Source organism: Daldinia caldariorum, assembly GCF_022478825.1.
Source record: "Daldinia caldariorum strain CBS 122874 unplaced genomic scaffold F4812scaffold_2, whole genome shotgun sequence".
Classification (NCBI taxonomy): domain Eukaryota; kingdom Fungi; phylum Ascomycota; class Sordariomycetes; order Xylariales; family Hypoxylaceae; genus Daldinia; species Daldinia caldariorum.
This window is the reverse complement of record NW_025953038.1, coordinates 1149307-1176508: the sequence shown is the minus strand read 5'-3', so window position 1 is coordinate 1176508 and position 27202 is coordinate 1149307. Positions and strand designations below refer to the sequence as shown.

The following is a 27202-nucleotide window of genomic DNA, read 5'->3' as shown; positions in this document are numbered from 1 at the left end:
CTATTCTTCGGATTTTCATAGCCCACAGGTTTTTGTTTTTTTTGCAACTACCCACTACGCTTAGGTACCACCTAAAAAAAAGTCTTGAATATTTTCTTCTATCCTTTAAACCTCCCACCCACTTGCCGATTGACATCTTCCTTCAACAACAAAGGATCAATCTAAGATGTCGCACCGTAAGTTCGAGGCTCCTCGTCACGGCTCTCTTGCCTTCCTGCCGCGAAAGCGTGCTGCCCGTCATCGGGGTAAGGTAAAGTCGTAAGTTAATAATACCCATTTTCTATCGAATCGCAATTGTGCGCAAAAAAAAGTGTCTTGGAATCAGGTACTAATATATAATTGCTATCCGGTAGCTTCCCTAAGGATGACCCCAAGAAGCCTGTCCACCTTACTGCCGCCCTCGGCTACAAGGCTGGTATGACCACGATCGTTCGTGACCTCGACCGACCGGGCGCAAAGGCACACAAGAAGGAGGTTGTTGAGGCAGTCACCATTATTGACACTCCACCTGTACGAACAACGCAGCCCGCTTGGCTTTGCGCCTATGGCTAACATCTTCACAGATGATCGTTGTTGGTCTTGTGGGCTACATTGAGACTCCCCGTGGTCTCCGATCGCTCACCACCGTCTGGGCCGAACACTTGAGCGACGAACTCAAGCGACGATTCTACAAGAACTGGTACAAGAGCAAGAAGAAGGCTTTCACCAAGTACGCCAAGAAGCACTCCGAGAACAGCGGCTCTTCCATCACCCGCGAGCTTGAGCGCATCAAGAAGTACTGCACCGTCGTCCGTGTTCTCGCCCACACCCAGATCCGAAAGACCCCTCTCAAGCAGAAGAAGGCCCACCTTATGGAGATCCAGATCAACGGCGGCTCCGTTGCCGACAAGGTCGAGTTCGGCCACGGTCTCTTCGAGAAGCCCGTCAGCATCGACACCATCTTCGAGCAGGACGAGGTGATCGATGTCATTGCCGTCACCAAGGGTCACGGTTTCAACGGTGTTACTGCCCGATGGGGTACTAAGAAGCTGCCGCGTAAGACTCACAAGGGTCTCCGAAAGGTTGCTTGTATCGGTGCTTGGCATCCTTCCCACGTCCAGTGGACTGTTGCCCGTGCTGGTCAGCAGGGTTACCACCACCGTACCTCTGTCAACCACAAGATTTACCGCATTGGTAAGGGTGACAACGAGGCCAACGCCTCCACCGAGCAGGACGTCACCAAGAAGACTATCACTCCGTGAGTTATCACTAGATCTAGTTATCCCGACACATTTGCTAACGTGCCTCTGCAGTCTTGGTGGTTTCGTCCGATATGGTGAGGTCAACAACGACTTCGTCATGCTCAAGGGATCCGTTCCCGGTGTCAAGAAGCGTGTCACGACGCTAAGGAAGTCTATGTTCACTCACACCTCGCGAAAGGCGCTGGAGAAGGTGGAGCTCAAATGGATCGACACCTCCTCCGAGTTTGGTCACGGTGTCTTCCAGACTCACGCGGAGAAGAAGCAGTTCCAGGGTACGCTCAAGAAGGATCTCGTCCAAAGCTCGTAAAGAGTTTAACACGTCTCCTTTTTATCTCGTCTTTGCATCGGTGTTCCTGGTTCCCTTTTTACGGCTGCTGCGATGGGCATGGGTCTAGGGTTGGCATTTGAGACTCAAAAGAAGTTAATGAACAAATGCATGAAGTAAAAGCCATGAACTTGTATCCTTTGCACATTCGTGACAAGTAATCGTAGCTTATAATGCGATAACCGAGTTATAACAATATTTTGTTGCATACCTAAACATACATCTTCTAGTCCAAGTACATGCGTACACTAACAATAGTACGTGATAAATCATAGGTAACATTGGAATGCTGGTCATGTATATGACAACTGATCAGAACAACTAGTAACGCAGATTGAGAGCGGGTTATTCTTGTTGAAATATCAAATATCATAGGCCTCTTTCCTATGTTAACCAAAAAGAACTTGGACACAATAGTTCTGTATGAAGGTTTTATTAGTAGTCTCGAACGTAAACGGAAAGTTGGTTCTTTTCTTGTTGTTTCTAGTAGGTATTTCTAACTATTCACAATCAACTAATCAACCAACCAACCAGTCAGCCAACAATGAACCACGCATTCTTCTATATTTAACTAATGATTATATATCCGTCTAACAATTACTTACTACCTAAAGGGGGGAGTATCCGAGGTGGAGGAACTAAGAAACATGCATTAAAGGGGTATTTGCTATAAAGGATACAGAGTCCTTGGCGGCTATGATGTAATTAGATTAACTAGCAGGAAGATAGTCTTCCAAGTTTACTTTTTTATCTACTTACTAAGGTAGGAGGTATGTTATGTTAGGTACCTAAATAATAGAGGATATACCAATTCTTACCTACTAATTAATAACCCGGATCAATGTCATCACCACCACTTTTAACCCTTCAAAGTGCTACTTCTACATCATTTTATCGCTATCTTGGCTGTCGGTTAGCACCGAGAGCTGGGGCATTACATCGTGCCATTAACATCTCCGAAGGGAAGCAACTTAACTGGCTGCTGCTGCCCTCCACCAATACGATTACATTACAGACCAAACGCTTTCCCCAACCAGCAACCGTCAACTACTCGAGAAGCTTCACCACAAGCAACGCCTTCAGGATGGCATCCGACGACGATTACATGGCCTTCTTAAACAAGGCGAACAAGGATCCAAGCGAAGGACATGCGAAAGCACAGAGCACGAGCACGAGCAAGCAAGAGTTTAAGGCGACTGACGAAGGAGCGCAAATCCCCGCTGTCATTCAGGAGGCAACAAAAGATACCTTTTACATTAGCGACGCCGATGAACCGTTCGTACCTGTTTACCTAGCCTGGGACGAAAGTGGTAAAGGTTTACCAGACGAAGGTAGGTAAACTTCTAGGAATATACCTAGTTATATATATATATACTACTATTTATCTACAAAGGCTAACTTCTGCCCATATAGAGGAATTCGCATCCTTGATACACCATCCGGACCCGTCGAATGCGGAAATCGAAATCCAAGACCCCGCGGACTGGGACCCGCAAGGGCAGTACAAGACGATTCTGGATGCGGTGCGCAAAGCCGGCAAGGGCAACGACGTGAGGGTGTACCGGGTATCGAAGGGAGGCGTCAGGGTTGAGTACTGGGTCGTTACGACGGAGGGTAGTGGCTCGGGCGCAAAGCTTGTCGGCGCTAAGGCGCTGGCCGTCGAGAGTTGATTGCGAAATTTGAATTACATACATACTTACCTCATACATAGTATGATGGCTACCTACTGGGGAAAATAGTAAAATACATATGAAATACATATATCATATACCATGATGAGAACCATATGGCATACATGTGTACCTGCTATGCGAGTCACTAACGTGCTGAACATGATAAAGATTGCGTGTGATAAGATAACAGATAGGTACCTAACATAGTATAAGACTATGTGGGGTACCTACCTAAGGTAGTACCTAAGTTATCATCGGAAATGCCCCTCCTTCCGCCAGCTCCGTCTTCGGATAAAATGTGCAAGAGCAATCAATGCAAGGTACCGAAAAGTTCAGGGACGAGCCACTTTAACTTAAGGGAGCTTTTAGCGGGTTCAAACTTGGAAGCACCTGCATTGGATCCTTATGCTGAGTCAACACTTGGTGTTACTTTTCTTACTTTTCTTATAGGTAGTCTTTGAGACGAGAGCGAAGGGAGGAGTGAGGGAAGTACCTAACCTAAATCTTCTCTTCTCTCTCTTTTACCACCCTTCTGAAAATAAATATAACTTTGCCCACCATGGCTCAAGCGGTAAGAACCTGTCAATTTTGCATAAAATACAGTGCATTATATACTACATCGTAGAAATATATATAAAGTCATCTAACAGGTTATCCGTCTACTTATAGGATGTGATTCTACCGTCTCTAGACACCGTCAAGGAAATATTATCGAAACCCACGCCAGGACCCAAGAAACCAAATCTAGTCCCTCTATACGGCCAAATATCTGCCGACTTAATAACACCATCCGCCGCATATCTAAAGATCTCGGAACACTCAAGGACAGAATTGTCCTTCCTTTTCGAGAGTGCCGCTACGGAAAGGGTTGGTCGATATAGCTTCATTGGTGCGGGCCCACGTAAAGTTCTCAAGACTGGAGAGGGCCATGGAGAATCGGTAGATCCGCTACCTGCGCTCGAGAAGGAGTTGGCGCAGAATGTCGTAGCCGAGATCCCCGACCTGAAACTACCTCCTCTTATTGGAGGTGCCGTTGGTTACGTGGGCTATGACTGCGTCCGATACTTCGAGCCGAAGACGGCGCGTCCTATGAAGGATGTCCTCAAAATACCAGAGTCGCTGTTCATGTTATTCGACACCATCGTGGCTTTTGATAGGTTCTTTGGCGTTATTAAGGTCATCACCTACCTTCGCGTCCCCGAGAACTTAGATACCCTTGCGGATGAGTATAACAAGGTCACAGCAACCATTTACGAGCTTATTGACGTCCTCAACTCTCCCGAGATACCCATACCCGAACAGCAGCCCATCAAGCTCGGCCAGCAGTATACCTCCAACATCGGCCAGGAAGGGTACGAATCACACGTGACGGAGCTGAAAAAGCACATCGTTGTTGGCGACATCATCCAGGCTGTCCCCTCCCAGCGATTTGCCCGCCCGACTTCGTTACATCCCTTCAACATTTACCGCCACTTACGAACGGTTAACCCTTCTCCATACCTCTTCTACGTCAACTGCCAGGATTTCCAAATCGTTGGCGCATCACCCGAGCTGCTGGTGAAAGAAGAAGAGGGACGCATTATTACACATCCTATTGCAGGCACGGTCAAGCGAGGCAAGACGCCAGAGGAGGACGAGAAACTTGCCAGTGAGCTCCGGAACTCGCTAAAGGATCGTGCAGAGCACGTCATGCTGGTGGATCTGGCAAGGAACGATATCAACAGGGTCTGCGATCCGCTCACTACGAGGGTTGATAGATTAATGGTTGTTGAGAAATTCAGTCACGTTCAACATCTCGTGTCACAGGTGTCAGGTGTGTTACGGCCTGACCAAACAAGATTCGATGCTTTCCGGTCGATTTTCCCCGCCGGAACGGTATCAGGCGCTCCAAAGGTCCGCGCAATGGAACTCATCGCCGAACTCGAGAAGGAGAAGAGAGGCGTATACGCAGGCGCTGTGGGATACTTCGGGTATGGCGGCGTAGATTCCAACGGCAAGGAAAAAGAAGGTGCCATGGACACTTGCATCGCCTTGAGAACTATGTTGGTTAAGGACGGAGTTGCATATCTCCAAGCTGGTAAGACCTTTCTACTCACTTGTTCTGTTTTCTGGCTTTATGGTTCACTTGCTAATGGTTGGAATAGGAGGCGGAATCGTCTTCGATTCGGATCCGTACGAGGAATGGATGGAGACGATTAACAAGCTAGGAGCCAACACGCAAACTATTACATCGGCAGAGCATATCTACGCGAAGATGCAGCAAAAGTAGAAGGCCTGATTTATGTGAGAGCTGAATCAACCATGCGCGTTTAGATCTAGAGGCTATAATAGGTGAAGGAAGCGCTGATATGAAGCCTGAGGTCGACTGGCCTGGGCTGAAAAGTTCTTGAGAATCGCTTGTCAGACCACGCGCCGCTTTGTACCAAGCGAAGAGGAGATAGGCCAGCCGGTAACCCCTGATCTTTGGATGAGGGGAGGTATCTATCTTGCTACAATGATGTGGGAAGGTTAACCAAGGGTCGTGGCTAATAAAAATCTTTTTATGGAAGTAAATCGGCTGGGTTCAAGGGCGCGGGCGAGTATATAAAAAGACTAGATAGGGAATGGGATTATCGTGGTCAATGGATTCCTTATGAGCCAGCTATTGAATTACTGCTTCTACCTTGACTGTCCTTCTCGGGTGTTTTCTACATTGACTTATTCACCTTTGCCCGGAAAGCTCCATGGTCTTTGTGGATGAGTTGATGACTGAAGTTGATTATACAAATTATGCTTCGTATTTCATATGGAGAACCCGGGGGTTGGAAGAGAATAGGAGCAAAAATAATCACGATACATAGGTATATATGTACCTATTATCTTTCCGAAGAACTCAGTGTCTAAGATTTCTATTTCTCATCACAATATTTTTTTTATCTTATTTTCCTTCCCTTCTTTTTAATTTCATACCAACACTTTCTTTCTTCCACCCTTCCTTCCTAACCCTCGGACTCCAACACGCCTGCCTCCTCCTCTTCCTCCGCCTCCGCCGCCGACTACGTCAGCTGCTGCTTCTCCTCGTCCCAGACGTGTCCGGACAAGTCCCGCGCGGGCGGGACCTTGGTCCTACCGTCAAGCTTCTTGTAGTTTAGGGTGCTGAGGTCGATGCCGTAGAACGAGCGGGCCTGCGTGTTGGTTTTTCGTGGATGTTAGCACGATGGAGGAGGGGTTTGAAAGGGGAGGGGGGGAGGGCAGGAGGGATCTAGCCTCTCGCTTTCTCTCTACTCTCTATTCTCTCTTGTTCACCGTATACTGTACACACTCATACTCATACTCATGATCTCACCCATTCTCTCTCTCTCTCTCTCTCTCTCTCTCTCGCAGCAGCAGCAGCGGTGGAACTTACGCTAATCCCATACACATGGTCCTCCAACGTGTCCAAGAAGTCAATGCCCAGGCTGGTGCCGCACTTGGGGCAGAACATCTGGTCCTTGCCCTTCGTGTTGAAGCGGTAGCTGGCGCACCGGCCCCGGCCGTCGTTGTGCCATACGATTTCCGAGGCTTTGGGGTCTAACGCGTGGGTTAGTATCGTATCATATACAATTCCAATCCAATTCCAATCATGGGAATCTTTTGCAAGAGGTAGGTAGGTAGGTAGGTAGGTATGTTTGTATGTAGCAGAACACAACGCCGGCCGCCCAGCGACTTACACACGAGCAGATACCCCAGGTGCGTGCACGCGGAGCAGTTGCACTCGACCACCTTGTACTCGGGCAGCGGCGGGGACAAGGTCACGGCGAACTTGATGTAGCCGCAGTGGCAGCCGGCTTCGTACGTGCCGCTGTTCTCCTCCTTCTTCTTGTCTTCGACTTTCTCCTCGGCGGCGCTCATGATTTCGTTTCGGTTTGTTTCTTTTTTTTCTTCCCTTTCCGTAGTTACAGTTGATAATCAGCTACTTGCATGCGTAAGACAGGTTGTTTTTAGCGGTGCCGTATATGAAATATATTGTATTAATGTAAAAGGTAGATATTTTTTTATAATATATATATATACAGAGCCCGAGCTGTAGCTATATTATTCATCTTTCATAAATCTTTCTCCCGTAATATGCTGCATTATTAATGATTACCTATGTGTATGTAAGAGGTACCTAAGGTAGGTAGGTACGGACATCCGCATGGGAAGGATCGCGTAACCCTTACCTGGTACAGTCATCTTAGGTATCTGCTCGCATATCTTATCTTCCAGCTGTTCTATTATTATGTATTATATTATGTATGAGGGATATGTATCCTTTCTGTCCTCCGCAGAGCGCGGGGCAACTGCGGGGGAAATATTGAACGAACGGTGGCTGTTTTTTTAAACGCCCTTCTTGTACGACAAAGCAAGGATCCAAATAGGTATGTATGATCTCTAATGTTGTTGTTTGTTACCTAATGTACGTAATTAATGACCTATCATATCAAAGGTAGTATGTACGTATATCTATCTCGATCGATAGGCAAGGAAGGCCAGTCTTGAATATCCATGTAAGTAAGCCGTAAGCAAACAGGGCATGCCCCTTTGCGCATTGGGTGATGCATGTTGATCCCATTGGCGGGGTTTGAATAGTGGCGTGAACTTGTGTAACTATAGTCTTCGATAACTTATACTATGTATACACTTTAAGTTGAAGAAGTATACATGTAGTATAGCACTCAATTTCAAGTTAGTATTAGCCTGGGATAACATACACTTCCTCAACTTAATCACAAAGCAAGAATACAAGCAGTGATCATTAGCAGTATTGATAATATACGAAATTATTACTCTTAGCGAGCTATAGCTATAGTAGTAGTAGTAGTGGTAGTAACAGCTATATACTATATGTACCCGACAAGTATGTACAAGTTACCCATCCGTCATCTAGCTACATGTGGTATTGGTATAAGTTCAGCTACGTCCTTCATAACGACGCATCTCATCCGTAACATCTATAAGTCTAAACCCAATCATATTATATGTATAATCCCCACCTAGCAATTCTCAACCACCCCACCTCCCACCCCACCTTTTGTTGAAAAGGATTCCAAAAAGTTAATCTAATTAATAAAACTGACCACAGCGCTTAAACCTTTTCGCTCTCAACATTAGTCTTTGGAGCGCTCGACGCCGCAGCGTGGTCTGCCGCACCGTCGCCATCGACTGCCGTATCGTTACTAGAGTTGGAGGCAATGCCGGGGGTGTTGCCAGGGAGAGATGGCGCGAACTTGCTCTTAGCACGGATCTTGTGGCCATATAGGTAGAACAGAATTGGAATAGGGACCAGTACTGCCGCTACGCAGCCTAGTAACGTAGCCGCCCATTGAATGCCAAGTCCGTTGAACATGTATGTGGCAAATAGAGGGAATCCGGCACCGCAGAGAGATCGGAGGAAAGTGTTACCTGCGATAGCCGAGGCGGCGAACATGAGGTAGGCATCAACAAGGTAGTTGAGAGCCTGAAGGAAGATACCCATAAGGCCAAAACCAGTCAGGATACCTGAAGCAGCAGGCACAATCCAGTGAACATCCGCGCGGTAACCCGACCATCCAAACCAGAAGATACCGCCAGTGAATGATACACCACCAGCAATGACGATGGGTAGACGCCACTCGGGAATAGGAACACCATTGTTGGCAGCTAGCTTACGTTGGTACGAAGGCTGGTCGAGCAGCACGGTAATACCTGCGAGTAGTTGACCAATAATCATACCAAAGAAGGCCAGACCGGACTGGCCGGAATTGAAGTGATGTACTCCCTGGAAGACGAAAGGATAGGCCGTTAGGAAGAGATAGAGTAGTCCATAAATAAAAGCCATATAGATCGAAAGCAGTGTGACAATTGGCTCACCGAACAGAAGCCGCATGGGGCGAGTAAAGTTCTTCTGAATCAGCTCGCCGAAGTCAACTTCGATTTCTTCCTGCTTGGCGTGGATACCCCAGTTCCTGGTACGACGGCGCAATTCGGCTGCTTTTTCGATCAAGATCACGGGAGGGTAAGTCTCGTTCAAGAAGAAGAAATCAAGAACGAAGGCGAGCCAACCCATGATACTCGCGATATACATGGTCCAGCGCCATCCGAGGTGAGAGGTCACGATGAAACCTCCGACAAATGGAGCTAACAAGGGACCGGTGAAGACAGCCATGGAGAAAAGGGTGATGGCGATACCTCGCGTGGCGTTGTTAAACATATCCGAGAAGACGGCAGCAACAACAGCCAACGGGCAAGCGCCACAGAAACCAGCAAAGAATCGGCAGATCAGAAGAGTCTGTAAGTCCTTGGCCGTCGCGCAAGCAATAGAGAAGACCGAAAATCCGAACATGGCTATAACAATCGGCAGACGCCGCCCCTTTAACTCGGACAGCGGCGCCCAGAATGTCGGGCCGGTTGCGAAACCGACCACGAACAAAGAAACACCTAATATACCAACTTCGGAACTGACGCCGAATTCCTTTGCTACGTACGGTGTCGCAGCCGAGAAAATACTGGATGCGAAAGCTGCAGTCATAGTAGTATAACCGAGCATAGCGGCCGTAAGTAATCTATAAGAACTCAGGTTAGCTAGTTGAAACAATTATATGATTTTTTTATTTTGTGATTATATGCAACTTACTTCTTTTTAAGCGACCAGTTCTGGGCGTGGTAAGGATCGCTAGGACCATCAAACTCAACTACATATTCTTCTTGGTCTGGTAAAGGGGGCGGGAATGGCTTCCCGGCCCCGAAAGCAGGTAAAGGTTTCCTCGAATCACGGCTCTTAAGACTTCGTCCGACAGTAGCGCTGTGTTGGCTTCGGGCGGTGTTAATACGGCTAAGTTCGGTAGGGTTTCGTTCGAGGTCTCGATGTGTGGGAATGCGGCTCATGCCGCCCATGTCTCTGTGAGCCGCACCATCGTCACTAGAAGATGTCGATACAGACGACGCCGAAACAACTCGTTCGACCTCATTACTAGCTCGACGATAGGGATGTTCGTTAGTTTTAGATACAGAAGGTGCCATCTGCCGTAAGGCATCCTCTTCAGCTCGCATGAGCTCGCGGTCAACCTCCTCCATTATTCAACCGATAATGGGAAATCTATCCGCAACCGCTATTAAAATACTATTGCTTGGCGTGGTTAAATCTTTTGTTGTGGTAGCGGTCAGAGTGACAAGTGGGAAATTCCCTTATGAATTTTAAACAAAGGTATAGTTTCGTTTATACTCGAGTAGTGAAACAACGAGTATATTTCGTAGTATATAATATAATATAAGAGATCCGAAGGCACTTGCACCGCTGGAGAGGGACTCAACAAGAATTGAAGATAACGAAAAAAAAAAAAAAAAAAGAAAAGTAAAAAATATTCAGTAAGACACGGGGGTACCCTGATAATAAAGGAAACGAAAAAACGAAATGGATACTTTGGATCGGAATTAGAAAAGTTAATATCTGGCAGAGGCGATAATGCGTAGGGGTTCGGCATTCGCTCTTTGCCGTAGTAACTCGAAAAAAAAATTATGGACCCGGACGGAAAGCTCTGGGTTTTCAATGACGAAGGATTGACCAGGGGATACACTAAGATTTTCCCACTGGGCCTTAAAACTACTAAGCAGTCTACTAAATTTGCCGGGAGTTAGTGTATTTTCTCGTTGGGCTGTGACAAGTCCTCTTGGTCTTGGTCTTGGTCTTGTCTGTCGTACCTGCCCTTGGGGTTGTCGCATGAAACTGACCATATTGCTTTGAAATGGTTAGTAGGTACTTAGGTAGGTACGTATAAAATTAGTGTATATGCAAAACCTACCTAAATCTACCTAGGTACCTTACCGTCGTGGTGGGGGTTGATTTAACGGTATATATACCAGCTCAATATATCGAATCGTATATATATGGCTTATAATAATGAACGGCTTAAATTTATCAACGTATCCATGTTTCCACGATTCATTAGTTGAATGGTATCCTTGCAGCTCACCTGTTTAACATTATAAATTTGTAAAACGTACACTTTTTAGAACCATATAGATACGGCTTAATTGAATTGAGCGGTATGCTTACGGCTCAAAAACGCTGAGCCGCTCAAAATTCAAGAGGCTCAATCAAATAAGCCGTATGTATACAGCTCAATAGGCTTACACGTTACAAGTCAATTGACAAGATTTAATTGACTAGATTCAATTCGATCAATTCAGTCAATTCAGTATGTGTGGTCTTGTATGTGGTGGTAGTAGGTGCGAAGCTGCCTATTAGATGCATATATACCCCAATAAAGGTGTCACACGTACGCGCGTAACGTAATATCTAACGTAAACCTTTCGTAGCTATTGGTCTATTTGAAAAGTGTCTGTAGCTTGACCAATTGAATTAATGTAATCTTGTGACTTGTGTAAAATAATAATAATAATAATAATATAATAAAAAAATAGTATTGCATCATTCGATTAGTATGGTAGTACCATATAATTGAAATGGTGCGGTACTTCTTTTTTCACATATGCTTGTAAACCATATGAACGGCTCAAAATTTTTGAGCGGCTCAGCTATTTTAAGCCGTAAATATACAGCAAAAATATGGCTCAATATAATTGGTGCGTTTTATCATGTAAGCGGCTCAATTTAGCTAAGCGGTTATTTATCTTAACACGTTTAATAATTTTTAAACTGTTCAAATAGGTTTAACGTTTGAAAATATAAGCGCGATGTTTTCCATTTACGGTGTAAAGCGGTTCAATTTTTTGAGTCGTATATAAGCGGTATATATACGGTTTAAAAAACCCCCCCCAAGACGCTAAGGTATGCATGCACTATCATTTCTTAGGTACCTGTTAGCAGAAAGCTTAACTATTCCGCTTTTCTAGAAAGTACGCGAATAGACCCAATTGGGTTACCTACTAGGTACGGCCGCATCCAATACCCCCGATCCCGCGCCCTTATCCCGTTACATAGTAGGCTTTATGACAGCATGACCATTAATAACAGTTGAGCAACTAGTAAGGCTGACTTATTAAGCAATAGTTGAATGACTCGATCATCCCTATTCTCTTGTGTGAGCCTTTCTTTGTTTGCGGTCCTCTTACCTCTTACCCACTTACATAGTAGGATTCTTCATCACATTTTGTTGGTTACCTCTAATAGGTATCGTACTTTGGTTGATACCTACCTCTAAATGCTTAAGTGAGATCCCCTTCGTAATTATAGAATAACGGGAACCTTGTAAAAGCAGCTAGCTACACTTATTCTGACCGATTCTGACCTGTTGGATGGATTTCTGAAAATAACATGAAAAAATTTCGGTAGGGGGGGACCGACTGAAAGGGTAGAATGGGCCGAGGTGTAAATTAGAGGAAGGGGAAAAAGTGCTATGATAGCGGGGCCCTTCGTATCTTAGATCTTTTGATTTGTACGCAAACCTCAGCTCCACCCGTACCCATTGACCCATTAAAAAACTCCATTAAAAACCCCCGTTAAACCCCGTCAAACGTGCGGTGTTAAGGGCGTGTCGAGACCCAAAGGTGCTTAAGAAAAGAGTCGAGATTCAAGATCGGGCCTCAAAGTTTGGTTTTATCAGTCATTGATCCCTGCACGGCTAGTAAACTCGGCTCGGTTTGAAGCGCTTCCCAGCGGTGAGCTAAACAAGCTAAACAATGAACAATAAAAAAGACTTTGTAATCCGATCTCCCATAACCGCAAAGAAAAAAAAAGTATTAAGAAAAATCATCAGCCTCGGCTCGCGAACCCCTTAAACAAAAAAAAGAATGTACGTACCTCAAACATATAAGCGCACGTAAGAAATACGATGAATAGAGTAATGTGTAACCAAAAGACCAAGAGGCAAACAGTATTGGCATCAGTCACGATATAACCATAGTAAGTTCACTATGATCGAATCCGTCCTTTATGATATCTAGCATTTGCAGATCATTTCTCAAGTAATGCATCAATGAGACGTAAAGTTACTAGAGTATGCGACAGCGGCAGTACCTCAGCACTCGGATCATGTAACACTAGTGTACACATTTCATTGTGTTATATTGTACGGTATTGTCTTTCCGGGTGGGTAACTCAACTAGTGTTGGACATAAGTAATAGTAGCTTACAAACCATCACACCACTATAGGCGATTACCTAGGTAGGTAGTAGTACAAATTCGGACATACATAATATTCATTGCGCCGACTCTTATATAATAAATTTATCTATTAATGGCCAAGATGGCATACTAACTTGAAACATTCCACCCCACATGGCTTTTTCTTTTTTTTCTCTTTTTTTTTCCTTTTAAACCAGTATTATGCGGGTGGTTCGGGGGTGCTTATCAACCCGATTTTTAACCACATCCTTTCCCTCACGGCCGTGCCGAATCGGACGGTGGTTCGGAGACGGTGTTACCGGCGATAAGCTGTACGACCGTGATTGATCTTACCGTCAGGTGGAGCATAGGCTAAAGCTGACTGTGGCTGTGCATTGAATAGATAACATCTACAACCTTGTTTATTTTACCGTGAGGAAAGGCGATATACGGCATACATTCTATTATTACACCGAATTCGCTTTCCGAGGGAAGTGTAAGCTTTCTAAGATTATGTACTCTGCTGGTCAAAAATATATAAATCCCGGTTATTTTACGCCCCAGCCGTTTTCTAATAAACAGGTGGCTTCTTCGAGAGTCAATCCCGCTGTCTCCGGATATATCTTCCAGATAGCGTACCAGCCAATAGCGCAGACGACGCCATATAAACTAAACGTCAACGAAGGAGTTAATAGGTCCATCCTACAATGAACAAATGAGTTAGCTTCCACATTAAAGAAATGTAACGTAGGCTACGCTATGACTTTCATTATAATTATAGGGTCCTAATTGAGAAAACAGTTGGTCACTTACTATAAGACTTGTTAGTGGTTAAACTTCGATAGAGTAAATTAGTCGTAAGTAGTTGTCTGAATATTTAATACGTACCAATGGCAAGAATGTCAACCCAACGATAAAGTTGGCCAACCAGTTAGTAGATGTCGCCAGCCCGCTGCCAAGTGAGCGCACGTTGAGCGGGAAGAGCTCACTTTGCATCCACGGGACATTACCGAGTCCAAGTGCGTAAGCCGCAACGTACATCATTATACTTACTAAGATGACAATGGCAGCACCTTGGGACGATATTGGAACAGTATCGTCAACAACGGGTGCGCCGCGCCCGCCGACACCGGTACCATCAGGCGGTAGTTTGATTAAGCTGAAACCGAAGGCTGACAGCAAAAGGCCCATCACCATGAAAGGCAATGAGTATAGCAAGATCCGCCTACGACCGATGCGGTCGATCAAGAGCAATGCGAATACCGTGAAAACGAAGTTTGTGGCGGCGACTGTTAATGAAGTGAGCGTCGGCACCGAAAACCCCAACATAGTGAATATCGTAGCGGAAAAGTACATTAACGAGTTCTTGGCCGTTAGCTAAAAAATAAAAATAAAAAAAAATGCCGAGGCGATATAAGCGGGGTGGGATGACCTACAAAACCGCAAAGCTGTTGTAACCCTTGAAGCAAGCATGCGATAACCAGCGCTCGTCGGTTTTTCGGCACGTTGAGAAGCTCATTCCATCCCTTAAGCAAGGTACTACCATTCTTCCCTCCGTTGCTTGCCAATGCCAAATTGCCCTGCTCTTCCCTAAGCTCCATCTCGATATCTTTCACGACACTATCGATTAGCCTGCGAGACGATGGGTCATAACCCAACGTCTTCTCTATGACGAGCCGAGCATCCGCAGACTTCCCCACTTTCACTAGCCAGCGGGGAGTATCGGGCATGAATAACAGAAGGAGACATTGCAACGCAGCTGGGAGAACCCCAAGACCAACCATCCACCTCCATCCCGTAGAAGGACGACTATACTCTGAGAATATCCACCCAATGATATAAGCGACAACTTGTCCAGCAGTAATCGATAGGACGTTCATTGTTACGAGCATACCACGGTAGGCTGGTGGGGCCAGCTCAGAAATGTACAACGGTGTCACGAAACTCGCGGCACCGACGGCGGCTCCAACTATCGACCGTCCAAAAACCATACCTGACACGGTGGCGCTCATGGCCTGTACTATAGCTCCGAATACAAAGAGTAAATCCGATAATAGTATCACGGGCTTTCGGCCAAAGCGATCAGCAAGAACAGACGAGATGGGTGATAAGATGAGTGCGAATAGTGCCGTGCACGACGTGATGAGAGATTTATCAAGAGAGGTTAACATCCTCTCGGAAAGCGAAGTACCTATCGAGACCAAGGTAGCTGAAATCACTCCAGTGTCGTCTGTCAAGATGTAAGCAGTTGCACAAGACTTTGGAGGTGTAGGTGTCATACTCACATCCAAATAGGAGACCGCTAATACAAGCAGACAAAGTCAAGAGCCATATAAAAATTCCCGGGCGACCAGGAGGCCACTCAGGAACTGTATTCTCGTCATCCGGGCGCAGTTCTTCTTCTAGTTCGTCCTCCTGATGTGACAACAGGGGTGCCTCCGCTGGGCTTGCCATATTTTAGATAATAGAGGTTTTATTCGTCACGGCATTAGCTCCGACTTATACAGCTTTCTTCTATAATATTAAAGTCTCGTAGTTTGTCTCGGGTTTTAAATATTATAATACATGTACGATAATAAAAGGTTCAAGTGGTACGGGTTTGTACATAGTAAGTATAAGCTAGGTAAGTACCTAGGTAGGTAGTTGAGCACGCGACGCTTAACGGCTCGGCTAATTTTCGGAATTTTTAAGGTTCACAGCTTACAGGCCGGACTGGCTAGAACTGCTGTGTGACATGACGCGACGGTGACCCGTGCTTACCCCCTAGCTTACCAACAAACCTGCCTCACATAATTCATATGAGGTACTCAAGTACATATCTATTAGAAAGACCTGTCTCCTAAATACATGTAAATTATTAGGTATGGTGTAATACAACTTGTACAACTTATACAAACCCAGTCTTTAGATTATATCTAAAATATATTAATTATTAGAGGGTATCAACACCGAACCAGTCCACACTACAACAACCAAGAAACTCGGCCAAACAACGACGTAAACACGAAGTCTGTCTTGCAAAGTTCTCCAATGTCTATTATGGTTGACCGTGGAGACGTCGAATATATTTTGCCAGACCGACTTTTTGCGATACATTTCAACTTACCGCTCTCCAGATAAACCATCTGCTAAGCCACTAGTTTGCACACCCCCCTTTCATAGGGTAACCTTCAGGGGTCGTATCTTGTCTCTCACCTCTTCGGGGAGCCACTCTTATCATCCAACCCTATCTGTTCAGCTTGTGCTTTTGGATTCGAATCTACAAGCTGTTCCCATGGGCGTAGCTGTCTTAAAGATACCAACAAGGACGAAAGCACGCTATGGAGCGTCGAACTGCGGTCTAGAACTTCTACGCCATCCTTTGTTACCCTTTAGAACTTCGCGTACGTAACCGAGAAATAAATGGATATTCTTATACTAGGTAAGAGATATACATATAGAGTTGGCGAAGTTAACAGATATTAGAGACTTTCACGTAGCACAACGGCTTCAAGAAAAGGGAGGGATGAGGTAATTCCGTATCATCATAGATACACTAGGAAATATCATTTTTATTGGCTTCTTCCTATGATGTTGGCTATCCCCTACACTCTCCCCTTGTGGTGTTTTGTCGACAGTCTCTCGAACGTCGGAAATCATGAAATCCGCATATCGATGGCTGCTGCCCCTTACATCCTAGAATAGTAGCAATCTTGTACGTGGAACAGATGACACCAACCTTGGTTTTAACGAAACACAAATCTCCATACGTCTGGACTCTCACACAGACGTTCAATATCCTTGTCTACCTACCTGTCACGTCAAGATGTAACCAACCTTAATCCGACCACAGAGCACTCGCATATCAAGCAACTAAATTCCGACGAGGACTCTCATACATCATCCTAAAGACTTGATACCCACGCTTATATTCCACTCGATTTATTTCGACAAGATAACTCTCTTCGTAAATATTAGTTTGGTATACCTACGAGAAGGCTTAAGATATTTCCATGCTTCATCTTCGAAATTTAAAGCTTTCATGAGCATTCAGCCATCACCGTAAACTACGTAAGATAAAAAGAATGTAGATATCAAGTAGCGCCAGGGTTTCGAGAGGGAATAGGACCAAGAACCTCAAATTGTTGGTTCCAGAATTAAAGAACGTCAGACGATCTCCGATTCCTTCGAGATCCGAAACGTTGAATATGTGTAGAAAGCTTCATTTTCAAGTAAACCAGAGTTAGGAGGTAGGTACCTACCTACCCAACTTAAGTAAACTATGAGAAAGGTACGAAATAGCTACCTCATAAACCCATGCTGTGAAAACAATACAATCTGAAGGAATATACTGCGCAGGTATCCCCCCTTTTTCTTGTTCTTTCGAAACTCAACGCCCTAACCACCAAGTCTTTCTTTACCTCACTCACTCACTTACTCATCCACCCACCCACCCACTCAACTCAACTCAACTTAACTCATCCACTTCCTTTCACAAAAAAGCCATAGCATACGCAACCCCAACCCCAAACCCGACAAGCATACTCATACTACGACCAACAACCCCCCTGGTCCTCCTCACGCTGACCCCCGCGCTCCGCCCCGTCTCCGCGATCTTCGCCTGCGTGACCGTGACCCCGCCGTCGGCGCCCTTGCCGAACCCGACCACAGTCGTGGTCCTGGTGACAGTCGTCGTCGGTATCGCGGTCGGCGGCCCGCTGAGCACCGCCGTCGCCGAGAGCCCCGGCTCCGCCCGGTACACCTTCAGACACCCGGCCGCCGCGCACTCCGTGTTCGGCGCGCAGCACCCGCCCCCGAGGTCCGCGCCGCAGGGCTTCATGCGGCCGTCGCACCGCGGGGGCTGGGACCGGGTCGCGAGGCACTGCTGCTGCTGCTGCTGCTGCTGTGGGGGGTCATCATCATCATCGTCAGAGGAGGAGGAGGAGGAGGACCCGGATGCGCAGCAGTACACCCCCGAGGGCGAGAAGGCGCTTGCGTAGCAGATCATTCCGACGGGGCAGCATAGATTCTTCGATTATTAGCTGTTAGTTTTTTTTCTTTTTGTGAAATGTTGACGATGATCCCCCGGAGATAACGAGATATAGGTAGGTTAGGTAGGTTACCTAGGTAGGCATGTGAAGTATGGGGTTAGAGTAAGGATACAAAGGAAAATATACGAACAGATTGGTTATACGCCTGGCAGCTATCCCTCCTCTCGCCGCACACATTAGTACCACCTGCGGCTGCCGCGGTGCCCGTGTCTCGGCGGCCGAGAAGGAGGGGGAGAGGGGTGGCATCTGGGTTGACGATGATGTCCGCGGGGCGGGAATATTGGACGACATGGTCGTTGGGGTATTGGCCTTGGACTTGGGTATGAGCCTGGGTATGGTTCTTGCCTTTCAGCAGGAACGCGCCGCGCGAATAGTACATGGCGTTGTAGTAGACGGTGAAGACGACGCCGGTGATCAGCACGCCGACGACGACGACGACTAGCGAGATCAGAAAGACCCATCGCAGCGTCGGCCGGTTCTCGAACGGGCACTACCGGTGCCAGTTGAGCTTCGCTCGCAGGCAGTTCTTGTTCTTGATGCTCCACGCCTTGCGCCGGTGGTCGTCGCAGTGCTGGTTGGGGATCCCTGGTGTTTCTGCCGCTGTTGCTGCTGCTGCTGCTGGTGATTGTTGTTGTTGCTGTTGGGGCTCGAGTTGACTTTCTTCTGCCATATATATATGTGTAGGGGCTAGGTAATGGATTCTGTGCTGAAAATATCTAGGTTAGGACTGTAATTGGATAATAGATGTACTCTCGATTCGAAGATCTTCTAGGTAATAACAAGAGTTTGAGGTGTAGGAGGAAATGAAGTTGTGTAGAATTATTATCCGAGACAATTCGTTTAAGACCCAACTACTGTATGAGCAGGTAAGCATAATGTTGACAGACGGCATATGCTACTTATTGCCTCCTTCCTACCAAAGGACTCAGATTAAAATTCATGGAAGGGACAATATCCTCCTTCGGGTAGCTGAAGGGGTATCTGAGGGTTCCAATGGCGTATCGATACTTCCTTCACTTCTCACAAACAGTAAATCTGCGATAATCATAATACAATAGAACGATCCATCACGATAAAGGGTATCATAGCCAGAGCGGCATTTTCATTAAAATAAAACCAGGAACCTGGCCTTTCTCTGATATGTAATTGTTGCTTCGTGACAATCGTGAGTGTCGTTTAACTGAAAACTTCTTATCTCAACTCATTCTCCTCATATGCAGATCGAAGCACATTCCTCTCAATCATCTTCCGAAGCGTATCATCTAAAAATGTACAAATGTCCACAACGGACGTCGGCCATTAGGTAACGGCCCGGAGCTATCCAACGCAAGGCGATAAACGCCGTGTACAATGCCTTGCGGATGTCTTGAAGAAACTTCCTTAACGGTATTGCTGAAAGGAAGAATTAGGTGGTACTTGACGAATAACGCCGGCTGTAGAACCTCCTTTGTAAGGGGATTTGACGCAGGAGAGCACGGCGTAACAGAGCGTCAAGATTGAAAAAGTTGTAGTTCTAAAATCTTTCTGTCGAATTGAAGTCGGATTAAAGCCATAATGTGAAGACCATCATTACACCCACAAGACCTGCACCCATACCGGCAATCTCCTTCGACCCGGAGACGGCATTTTGAGTCTCTGACGGCTCAGCACTGGCAGCAGTACCGGTGGCGCTAGGAACAGACGAATAAGAACTGGCGGTAAGCGTTTCTCCCAAGGTTGGCACAGCGACGTTACCATTAACAAGCCATCCGCTGGCAGTGGAAGTTGGGCATGCACGTGTCGAGACCGATTTAGTATCGTATTCCGATCGAGCCACTCCGGTGGGCGTAATAGTGGCCCAATGCTTGCTCAGATTATCGAAATCAGGTTTGACAGGTGTTGGGGTGCCTGCACGCGTGAAACCACCAACAATATCCTTACCCGTAACAGTCGGATCGACCTTGGGACCATACGAAATTAAACCGTATTCGTTGGCTTCCTGGATCCATTCGTACACGATAGCTCCGCTCCAGTCATTGACCATTTCAGGACCGAAAATAGAATCTTGGTCATTGAACAATCGCGGGCCAGGCTTGTTGCATCCAGTCTCGGAGAAGAAAATAGGTACAGGAAAGTTCTTGGCCTGCTCCTGGAGGTTGGCGTAACCGGAGGTTTGATAATCGGTAGGATCGCACCATTGGTACGAATTCAAACCGTAAAAGTCGATGTTCTCGGACGCATTACCACCGCAGGTAAGATAGTCTTGCAGCCAAGGTCGAAGCTCAGCAATATCAGTCGCAGAGTAACCAACAGGGATTTTGCGGTATCCTTTCGAGTCTCTGTACGCCTTTAGGTCGCGGGCGCTTGCCTTAATAAAGGGTGCGGCTAGCGACTGATTGTTGATGGCGATAATTTCATTTCCCACGAATAAGCCAAGGAGATTGTCGTAGTCATGGAACGTATCCATAACCTTGGAATACGCATCGAATTGAGTTTGATTCCACCAAGGATCGTTCTAAAGCAATTTAGTACTCGTCAATTTGAAGCAAGACTTATATAAGTCTTCTGCTAAATTTTAAGCTTACGGGTAAGATGTAAGTATCAAAGGTATCCATGTCTACCAGAGCATAGATGCCAGCGTCGGCGAAAGTAGACATGCAACCGTCATGATCCGCTTCCGGGTCGACGTGGTAGACACGAATAGTGTTGGCACCTAGTTTCTTCATGAGCGAGGCATCCCGCTTACATTGCTCGGCGTCGACCAACGGGTCCTCTGAATACAAGTCAGCATTGGATAACAACTTAGTTTGATAGATCGCGCGTGTTTCGGTTTGAACTTACTCTCGGTAAGTTGATAAGCCACGCCCTTGATGAAGAATTGATCGCCATCGCTTGTAAAGAACTTGCCACCGACTGCCTCAATTGTCGGTATGGCGTATGATAGCGTAGCGCTGCAAAGCGCTAGAAGTAGCGAAGAGTGCATTGTTTCGAATCGGTAGCAATTGTGCGAAGATAATGCGAATTATGGGTTTTGACAATTACTTTTAAAAAACCGGAAGGGAATCCTCCACGGTTCTGAGGCAACTGGAAAAGTTGAATAACAACAATTGTTGAACGAGTGTGAGTCGAGTCGTTAGGGATGAATTCTGATTAACGAAGGCCAGAAAGAGGATCAATGCCCCAGAGTCTAAACGAATGCGCTCCAGCTCAAACTTAGCAACGAATGGACAAACGAATGTTTTGTGGATTTCCCCCTTTCGAATTTTTTTTTCTCGACTCGACCAAACCTCACGTCTCTACTCCTCTCCGAAAGTGGAATATGGATAAGACAGGATGGGTGAAGAGGGTGAAGAGTGGGGAGAAGGGAGGAAGGTTAAAGAATCCGGAGAAGAAATATGGAAGTGATATAATAGCGTCGCAGCGTAGGTTCTCAACTAATAAGGTTCTCTTAGCAAGGCGTGAATCCCAGCTTGTATCTACATACCTTCAAACGCACTACCGCCCGTTGACCAATCGAAGAAGCGGATCCTGCTCCTAAAAGCAACCTAGTAAGTACTGTACGTATTGTACCTAGGTACATACGAGATTTATTTACCTTGATTTTGGGGAAGCCTGCCACTACATACCTGGATAGGGATTTAGGGCCTCCTCTAAAAAGTCGGAAATCAAGGATAAGAGGGGATCGATCGACAAGACCAACCCCCCTGTCGTTTGTTCTGACGAAAAGAAAATTTAGAAAGATCGCTCCCACCGGCTCCCATCGATTATCTAGTGCTATATCACTAACACACTCGGGCATACGTATCTAGGTAGTAAAACCGTAGACGCGTATGCTATAACATTCGAGCATTCCGGCCATACTAATCAAAGGTGAAACGTTGCTGCAAACGGCTCTAGTTGTTACATCATTATTGGTTCATCCTATCGTGAGGTCGCGTGTTTCAGACTTTCTGCTCGGGTGTACTCAGATGCACGGTTTATTCAGATACATTATTCAGTTGATATACCTATTGGAGAGACTTACATCTGGGCGTTGCACAGATCTATATGCATTACTTGGAGCAGTAGGTTGTGCAGGTGTCGTATGGAATAAGGTTAGATCCGAATTGTCAACATAGAGGTACACGTCGGGTCCGATATGCAACTTTTTCTGATGGGCCGAGCATGTCGGGAGCTTCCTAGGTTAGCGCTTTAGACTAAATGTTCAAAAAAGCGAGCTGGACAATCATGCAGCTTGGCCGTTCACAGAGCCAGTTATTAGGTAGGTACCATTCGCTTCTTACCGACACCACTAGCGTTGGGTACTCACCCCTATTTATGCGCATCATGACGTAGTAGAAGAATGTGTTATATGTAGAATTGTGAATGGAACCTTAGGTATATAATTACATTTCTTGTTGGCTTGCTGCATTCTGAGGTGTAGTATAGAGTTGATATAGCTTTGGTGAGAGTAATAGTTTAATACCAGGCTAGTTACGCAAATCACATAAATTATTTGGTTATTTTTGGATATGTTGCACTGCTTTACATATCTTCCGATTGTTAAACATAAGAAAAAGGTGTTACCATAAGTTGGAATAATAATAGGTAGTTGCTCTATACGGATTACCTGAGCATGAAAGTGATCGTATAAATTACCTAGGTATGTAACCTACATGTACTATGTAGTGCAAACCGTACGAATCGTACACCAGATAAAAACGGCCGTATCGATAAGAACCTGATATTTCCGATAAGACTTATCGGAGGCCAACAGATGGCACCAGCCGGCAAAGTGGGATATGAACTTTGAACTTTTTTTTTTCTTATCGCGTTGAATGCGAAACCAGCTTCAACATTGCAACATCTTCGCCTTTCGCAGTTATGGTAAGTCGCACAGCGCATCCAATCTTGCTGCAGTATTTCTGACTCCTGTTATAGAAGATAAAAGCATTAACCCGCTCAACAGAGGCGTATCAGCCGCCTGGGTCGGATGTCCCAAAGGTAAAGTCCCTAACTAATCTGGAAATACTTGCCCTTTGCTATTCATGTTTCTTACTATTTTCAAGGCGCCTCGAAACTTGGACCCGGCTATCCATCCCTTCGAAAGAGCACGAGAATATACACGCGCCCTCAATGCCGTAAAGCTGGAGCGTATGTTCGCTCAGCCGTTCATCGCACAGCTTGGAACTGGACATGTTGACGGAGTTTACTCATTGGCAAAGGATCCCAATTCTCTCGATAGATTTGCCTCGGGCTCCGGTGATGGCGTTATAAAATGTTGGAGCTTGACGAGTAGAGATCAGGTCTGGAAAACGACCGCCCACGAGAATATTGTGAAGGGGATGGCATGGACGACAGATCAGAAGCTTCTTACATGTGCTGCTGATAGGTCGGTAAAGATCCACGATCCTTATAATACCCGTGACGATTCGCCACCTATACACTCCTGGCTCGGTACGAATGCCTTCACAAGCTTGAGTGTTCATAGATCCAAGAATGCGTTTGCGGTTTCTTCCGATGTCATATCCGTCTACAACCTCGACCAATATACAGCTGCGCCAGAAATTCTTCGCTGGCCCTCATCTGGCGAAACAATTAATTCCGTCTCTTTCAACCAAAGTGAGACTTCTGTTCTCGCCTCTTGCTCTACAGACCGTTCGATTATTCTATACGATCTCCGAACGGCTTCGCCACTCGCACGAACATTCCTAAACTTTAGCTGCAATAAGCTATCTTGGAATCCGGTGGAGCCGATGAACTTTGCTGCAGCAAGCGAAGACCATAATGTGTATCTATTTGATATGCGCAAGTTCGACCGAGCGTTAAACGTACTCAAGGACCATGTTGCGGCAGTGATGGACGTAGAGTTCTCTCCGACCGGACAAGAGCTTGTCACAGCCTCGTATGACCGCACGATTCGACTTTTCAACCGCGATCAGGGTCACTCAAGGGATGTATATCATACGAAACGGATGCAGCGAGTTTTCTGTGCTCGATGGACTCCTGATTCCAAGTATCTCCTGAGTGGATCGGATGACGGAAATATCCGTCTTTGGAGAGCAAATTCTTCGAAACGGGAAGGTGTTAAATCAGCAAAACATCGGCAGGCTCTGGAATACAATGAAGCGTTATCTGAAAGATATGGTCACATGGTATGCTCGTACCTCCTACGGTTTTAATTTCTATATCATAAAAGCGTGTACTAACATAAACGATAACAGCCCGAGATACGACGAATTAAGCGTCATAGACATCTTCCGAAGGTTATTAAGAAAGCAAGCGAGATCAAGAAGGAGGAGCTCAAGGCTATTAAGCGACGAGAAGAGAATGAAAGGAAGCACACGAGGCAGCAATTTGAGAAGAGGAAGAGTGAGCGTGATAAGGTTATTCTTGCGAGAGAGAAGTGATTGCGGATTGCGGATTGCATTTCTAAAGAGCTGGTTACCTGTCAGGTATTTATGAATTGCATTTACATGGCGTTAAAAGGGGTAAGGAATACTTCGATACCAGGCATGACGTCGATAGATTGCGTCTACGTTGCGTCTACGTTCTTGCAACGGATCAAAATATATACTCATTTCATATTTTATTTCTAGATATTTCACTTCATCGTCAAGAGGAATAATCAAGTGACTGCTTAGGGAGGTACGCACATGTATGCTTGCTAAAGTGCATGTCGGATGGCGGCAGCATAAAACTGATAACTTCTTCAAGTGCCCTAACGAGCTAGGCTAGGATTAAAGAAGAGGACGATTTTGCAGTATATTGAGACAACCTCTAAGTTTATAAGATTATTAAATTCTTCATTGAATTAGGAGACGGGTCCTCGTGTAATCATAATAAAATGTAGTTACCTACTAGGTATGGGTTGACAAGCTGACAAAGTCTTAGCGAGACCCCTGTTATTAAGGTACTGAAGATACAGCCGATTGGCCAAGTGCAATCTGAACCTGCCTTAGTCGAAACTTACGACGCTTGGACCATTTGTTTCAAGGGTCCAGGAGCCTTTTCAGAAGCTGAGCTGGAAGTTGCGACGACGGACTCAACTTATGATTGTGGACACGGAGCCGGTTCATCCATTTTTCATCCCATCTACTTCAATCTTAGGTTCCGTTCAATTCGAGGTATTTGTTTTTTTCTTCTTTCCCAGAACAACCCGAAAATACGTGTATAAACTTCTTTTCGTCTATTAGGTACCTCTTTAGCAGGTAATTATTCGAAGTGCTTGCTGGCCAGCATTCGTGTCTATTACATCTTTCCGATATTATGGATCATCCTCGACCTCCAGTACGCGAATCGTGGTGGGCGCCCATTTCTGTCGATCTCCTCCTCAAGGTTCTCAACGTTACGATATTGCATCCCTTCGTAGCATGGATTATACCTCTCTGCTTCCGCGCCGAGCACCAAGCGTGGAACACCAACCCTATGGTAGTTAGCATTGCGTGGGCTATCTTCGTCACTCTCTTATGGATGGGAAATGTTATAAGTCACAAGATTGCGTATGGAATGCACCGGGAGGTAGACTTGAGCGAAGAAGTCATCGTAATAACAGGTGGTGCTAGCGGTCTTGGCCTCTTAATTGCTGAAGTATATGGCATGCGAGGGGCTACCGTTGCGGTTTTGGATATCACCGAATTGGAGAGTACGGAAGCCCGCGGTATTACTTATTATAAGTGCGACGTACGAGATAAGGCACATATTGCTAGAGTTGCAACGGAGATAGAGCGCGATGTGGGTATTCTTTTCTACTGGTTCATTTGCACATTCAATTAATCTGATTTCTAGCTCGGAACACCTACCGTCCTAATTAACAATGCCGCAGAGGTCGTTGGCAAGAAACTGCTCGATATGGATCTAGAGGAAATTGAGAAGAGTCTCACAACGAACCTCCTATCGCACTTCTACACCATCAAGACCTTTCTGCCGGGGATGATTCGCAATGACACTGGCGGCACCATTGTAACCCTCTCCAGCGTTATTGGCCACCTCGGTGCAGCTCAACTCACGGACTACGCTGCTGCCAAGGCAGGAGTGACGGCTTTACACAAGTCTCTAGCTGCCGAGCTGCAGGAATACCCAGAGATCAAGACCATTCTCGTTACGCCAGGCCAGCTAAGCACACCACTCTTCCACGGCGTGAAGACTCCTAATTCATTCATTGCCCCGGTTGTCGAGCCCATAGACGTTGCCAAGGAGATAATAAAGGCTATCGATCTCGGCTTAAGCGATCACATCGGCATGCCCCTTTACGCGCGCTGGGTGGATTGGTACAACGTGTTGCCTGTGGGCCTCCAGAAGATTGCGCGGAAGCTTTCCGGCGTAGACAGCGGCATGAAAACATTCATAGGCCGTAGGGGGACTCAGCCGAGCGAGAAGAATGGGAGACTGATCTAGCATCCATCGCAAATTGCAAATTGGCGGGTGATTCAACATAAAGATATTTGGTTAATGGAAGAGAACATTTACGATAATACTGATACATACCAGATAATGGAGCGCTGGCGTCCGCAAGTCTGTCAAGATGCAATAGCAGCAGTAATGTGTAGGGTAAATACTGTATAGTAAAACGCAGAGAACACGCGTTCCCATAGGAAGTTGATCATCGACAGAATTTCCTGAAATGTGAATGAGGTTTTCCCGAGGCCGTACACGAATTTTGTGGTGGACGTCTGTATAACCGTTCAGCCAGTCTGGGGTTCATGCTCTATATCCTAATAAGCAACTGTCCGTGTTAGTATCATCTATACTATAGCAAAAACCGTACTCGCGTCCTAATTAGGAGAAGGAGACCGAAAGTTACTAGTCACAATGTTGAAATGTTGTGGCTGGCCATTAATATCCTTAGGTTTGATCAAGCATATCAGGCATGTTGCACTGCATTTGATATTCGCAGTGCCTCGAGCTCTAAATGGGCAGGTCGGCCCGAGTA

The 27202-nt window shown here is 46.0% G+C and overlaps 10 protein-coding genes across 10 annotated transcripts; 5 read left to right on the top strand and 5 right to left on the bottom strand.

Moving 5' to 3' along the window:
• The first annotated feature begins 73 nt into the window (after window positions 1-73).
• On the top strand, window positions 74-2058 carry F4812DRAFT_413637 (ribosomal protein L3-domain-containing protein). The gene is made up of 4 exons (XM_047932810.1): window positions 74-258; window positions 354-510; window positions 564-1237; window positions 1293-2058. Exons 1-4 carry the CDS (start codon window positions 167-169, stop codon window positions 1546-1548), a joined length of 1179 nt encoding a protein of 392 aa, XP_047793659.1. The 5' UTR covers window positions 74-166; the 3' UTR covers window positions 1549-2058.
• A 259-nt stretch (window positions 2059-2317) lies between these two features.
• On the top strand, window positions 2318-3368 carry F4812DRAFT_413635 (uncharacterized protein). The gene is made up of 2 exons (XM_047932809.1): window positions 2318-2897; window positions 2980-3368. The coding sequence occupies exons 1-2, from the start codon at window positions 2408-2410 to the stop codon at window positions 3234-3236; spliced, it is 747 nt and encodes a 248-aa protein (XP_047793658.1). The 5' UTR covers window positions 2318-2407; the 3' UTR covers window positions 3237-3368.
• A 152-nt stretch (window positions 3369-3520) lies between these two features.
• On the top strand, window positions 3521-5906 carry F4812DRAFT_413633 (anthranilate synthase component 1). The gene is made up of 3 exons (XM_047932808.1): window positions 3521-3810; window positions 3909-5316; window positions 5384-5906. Exons 1-3 carry the CDS (start codon window positions 3799-3801, stop codon window positions 5506-5508), a joined length of 1545 nt encoding a protein of 514 aa, XP_047793657.1. The 5' UTR covers window positions 3521-3798; the 3' UTR covers window positions 5509-5906.
• A 68-nt stretch (window positions 5907-5974) lies between these two features.
• Window positions 5975-7507, bottom strand: F4812DRAFT_413632 (uncharacterized protein). The gene is made up of 3 exons (XM_047932807.1): window positions 6929-7507; window positions 6625-6788; window positions 5975-6403 (listed from the first exon to the last, which is right to left on the bottom strand). Exons 1-3 carry the CDS (start codon window positions 7107-7109, stop codon window positions 6275-6277), a joined length of 474 nt encoding a protein of 157 aa, XP_047793656.1. The 5' UTR covers window positions 7110-7507; the 3' UTR covers window positions 5975-6274.
• Window positions 7508-8004: 497 nt separating this feature from the next.
• On the bottom strand, window positions 8005-10956 carry F4812DRAFT_413631 (MFS general substrate transporter). The gene is made up of 2 exons (XM_047932806.1): window positions 9853-10956; window positions 8005-9781 (listed from the first exon to the last, which is right to left on the bottom strand). Exons 1-2 carry the CDS (start codon window positions 10290-10292, stop codon window positions 8326-8328), a joined length of 1896 nt encoding a protein of 631 aa, XP_047793655.1. The 5' UTR covers window positions 10293-10956; the 3' UTR covers window positions 8005-8325.
• A 2668-nt stretch (window positions 10957-13624) lies between these two features.
• Window positions 13625-16026, bottom strand: F4812DRAFT_413625 (general substrate transporter). The gene is made up of 4 exons (XM_047932805.1): window positions 15568-16026; window positions 14719-15512; window positions 14172-14647; window positions 13625-13984 (listed from the first exon to the last, which is right to left on the bottom strand). Exons 1-4 carry the CDS (start codon window positions 15734-15736, stop codon window positions 13831-13833), a joined length of 1593 nt encoding a protein of 530 aa, XP_047793654.1. The 5' UTR covers window positions 15737-16026; the 3' UTR covers window positions 13625-13830.
• A 1429-nt stretch (window positions 16027-17455) lies between these two features.
• On the bottom strand, window positions 17456-18903 carry F4812DRAFT_174533 (uncharacterized protein). The gene is made up of 2 exons (XM_047929987.1): window positions 18443-18903; window positions 17456-18290 (listed from the first exon to the last, which is right to left on the bottom strand). The coding sequence occupies exons 1-2, from the start codon at window positions 18689-18691 to the stop codon at window positions 17754-17756; spliced, it is 786 nt and encodes a 261-aa protein (XP_047793653.1). The 5' UTR covers window positions 18692-18903; the 3' UTR covers window positions 17456-17753.
• A 709-nt stretch (window positions 18904-19612) lies between these two features.
• On the bottom strand, window positions 19613-21469 carry F4812DRAFT_174491 (glycoside hydrolase family 72 protein). Its single transcript, XM_047929986.1, has 3 exons — window positions 21133-21469; window positions 20877-21064; window positions 19613-20806 (listed from the first exon to the last, which is right to left on the bottom strand). Exons 1-3 carry the CDS (start codon window positions 21272-21274, stop codon window positions 19856-19858), a joined length of 1281 nt encoding a protein of 426 aa, XP_047793652.1. The 5' UTR covers window positions 21275-21469; the 3' UTR covers window positions 19613-19855.
• A 1604-nt stretch (window positions 21470-23073) lies between these two features.
• On the top strand, window positions 23074-25084 carry F4812DRAFT_413612 (WD40 repeat-like protein). Its single transcript, XM_047932804.1, has 4 exons — window positions 23074-23157; window positions 23212-23274; window positions 23340-24425; window positions 24495-25084. Exons 1-4 carry the CDS (start codon window positions 23155-23157, stop codon window positions 24678-24680), a joined length of 1338 nt encoding a protein of 445 aa, XP_047793651.1. The 5' UTR covers window positions 23074-23154; the 3' UTR covers window positions 24681-25084.
• Window positions 25085-25272: 188 nt separating this feature from the next.
• F4812DRAFT_174347 (NAD(P)-binding protein) lies at window positions 25273-26874 on the top strand. The gene is made up of 2 exons (XM_047929984.1): window positions 25273-26004; window positions 26059-26874. Exons 1-2 carry the CDS (start codon window positions 25540-25542, stop codon window positions 26665-26667), a joined length of 1074 nt encoding a protein of 357 aa, XP_047793650.1. The 5' UTR covers window positions 25273-25539; the 3' UTR covers window positions 26668-26874.
• The last annotated feature ends 328 nt before the right edge of the window (window positions 26875-27202 follow it).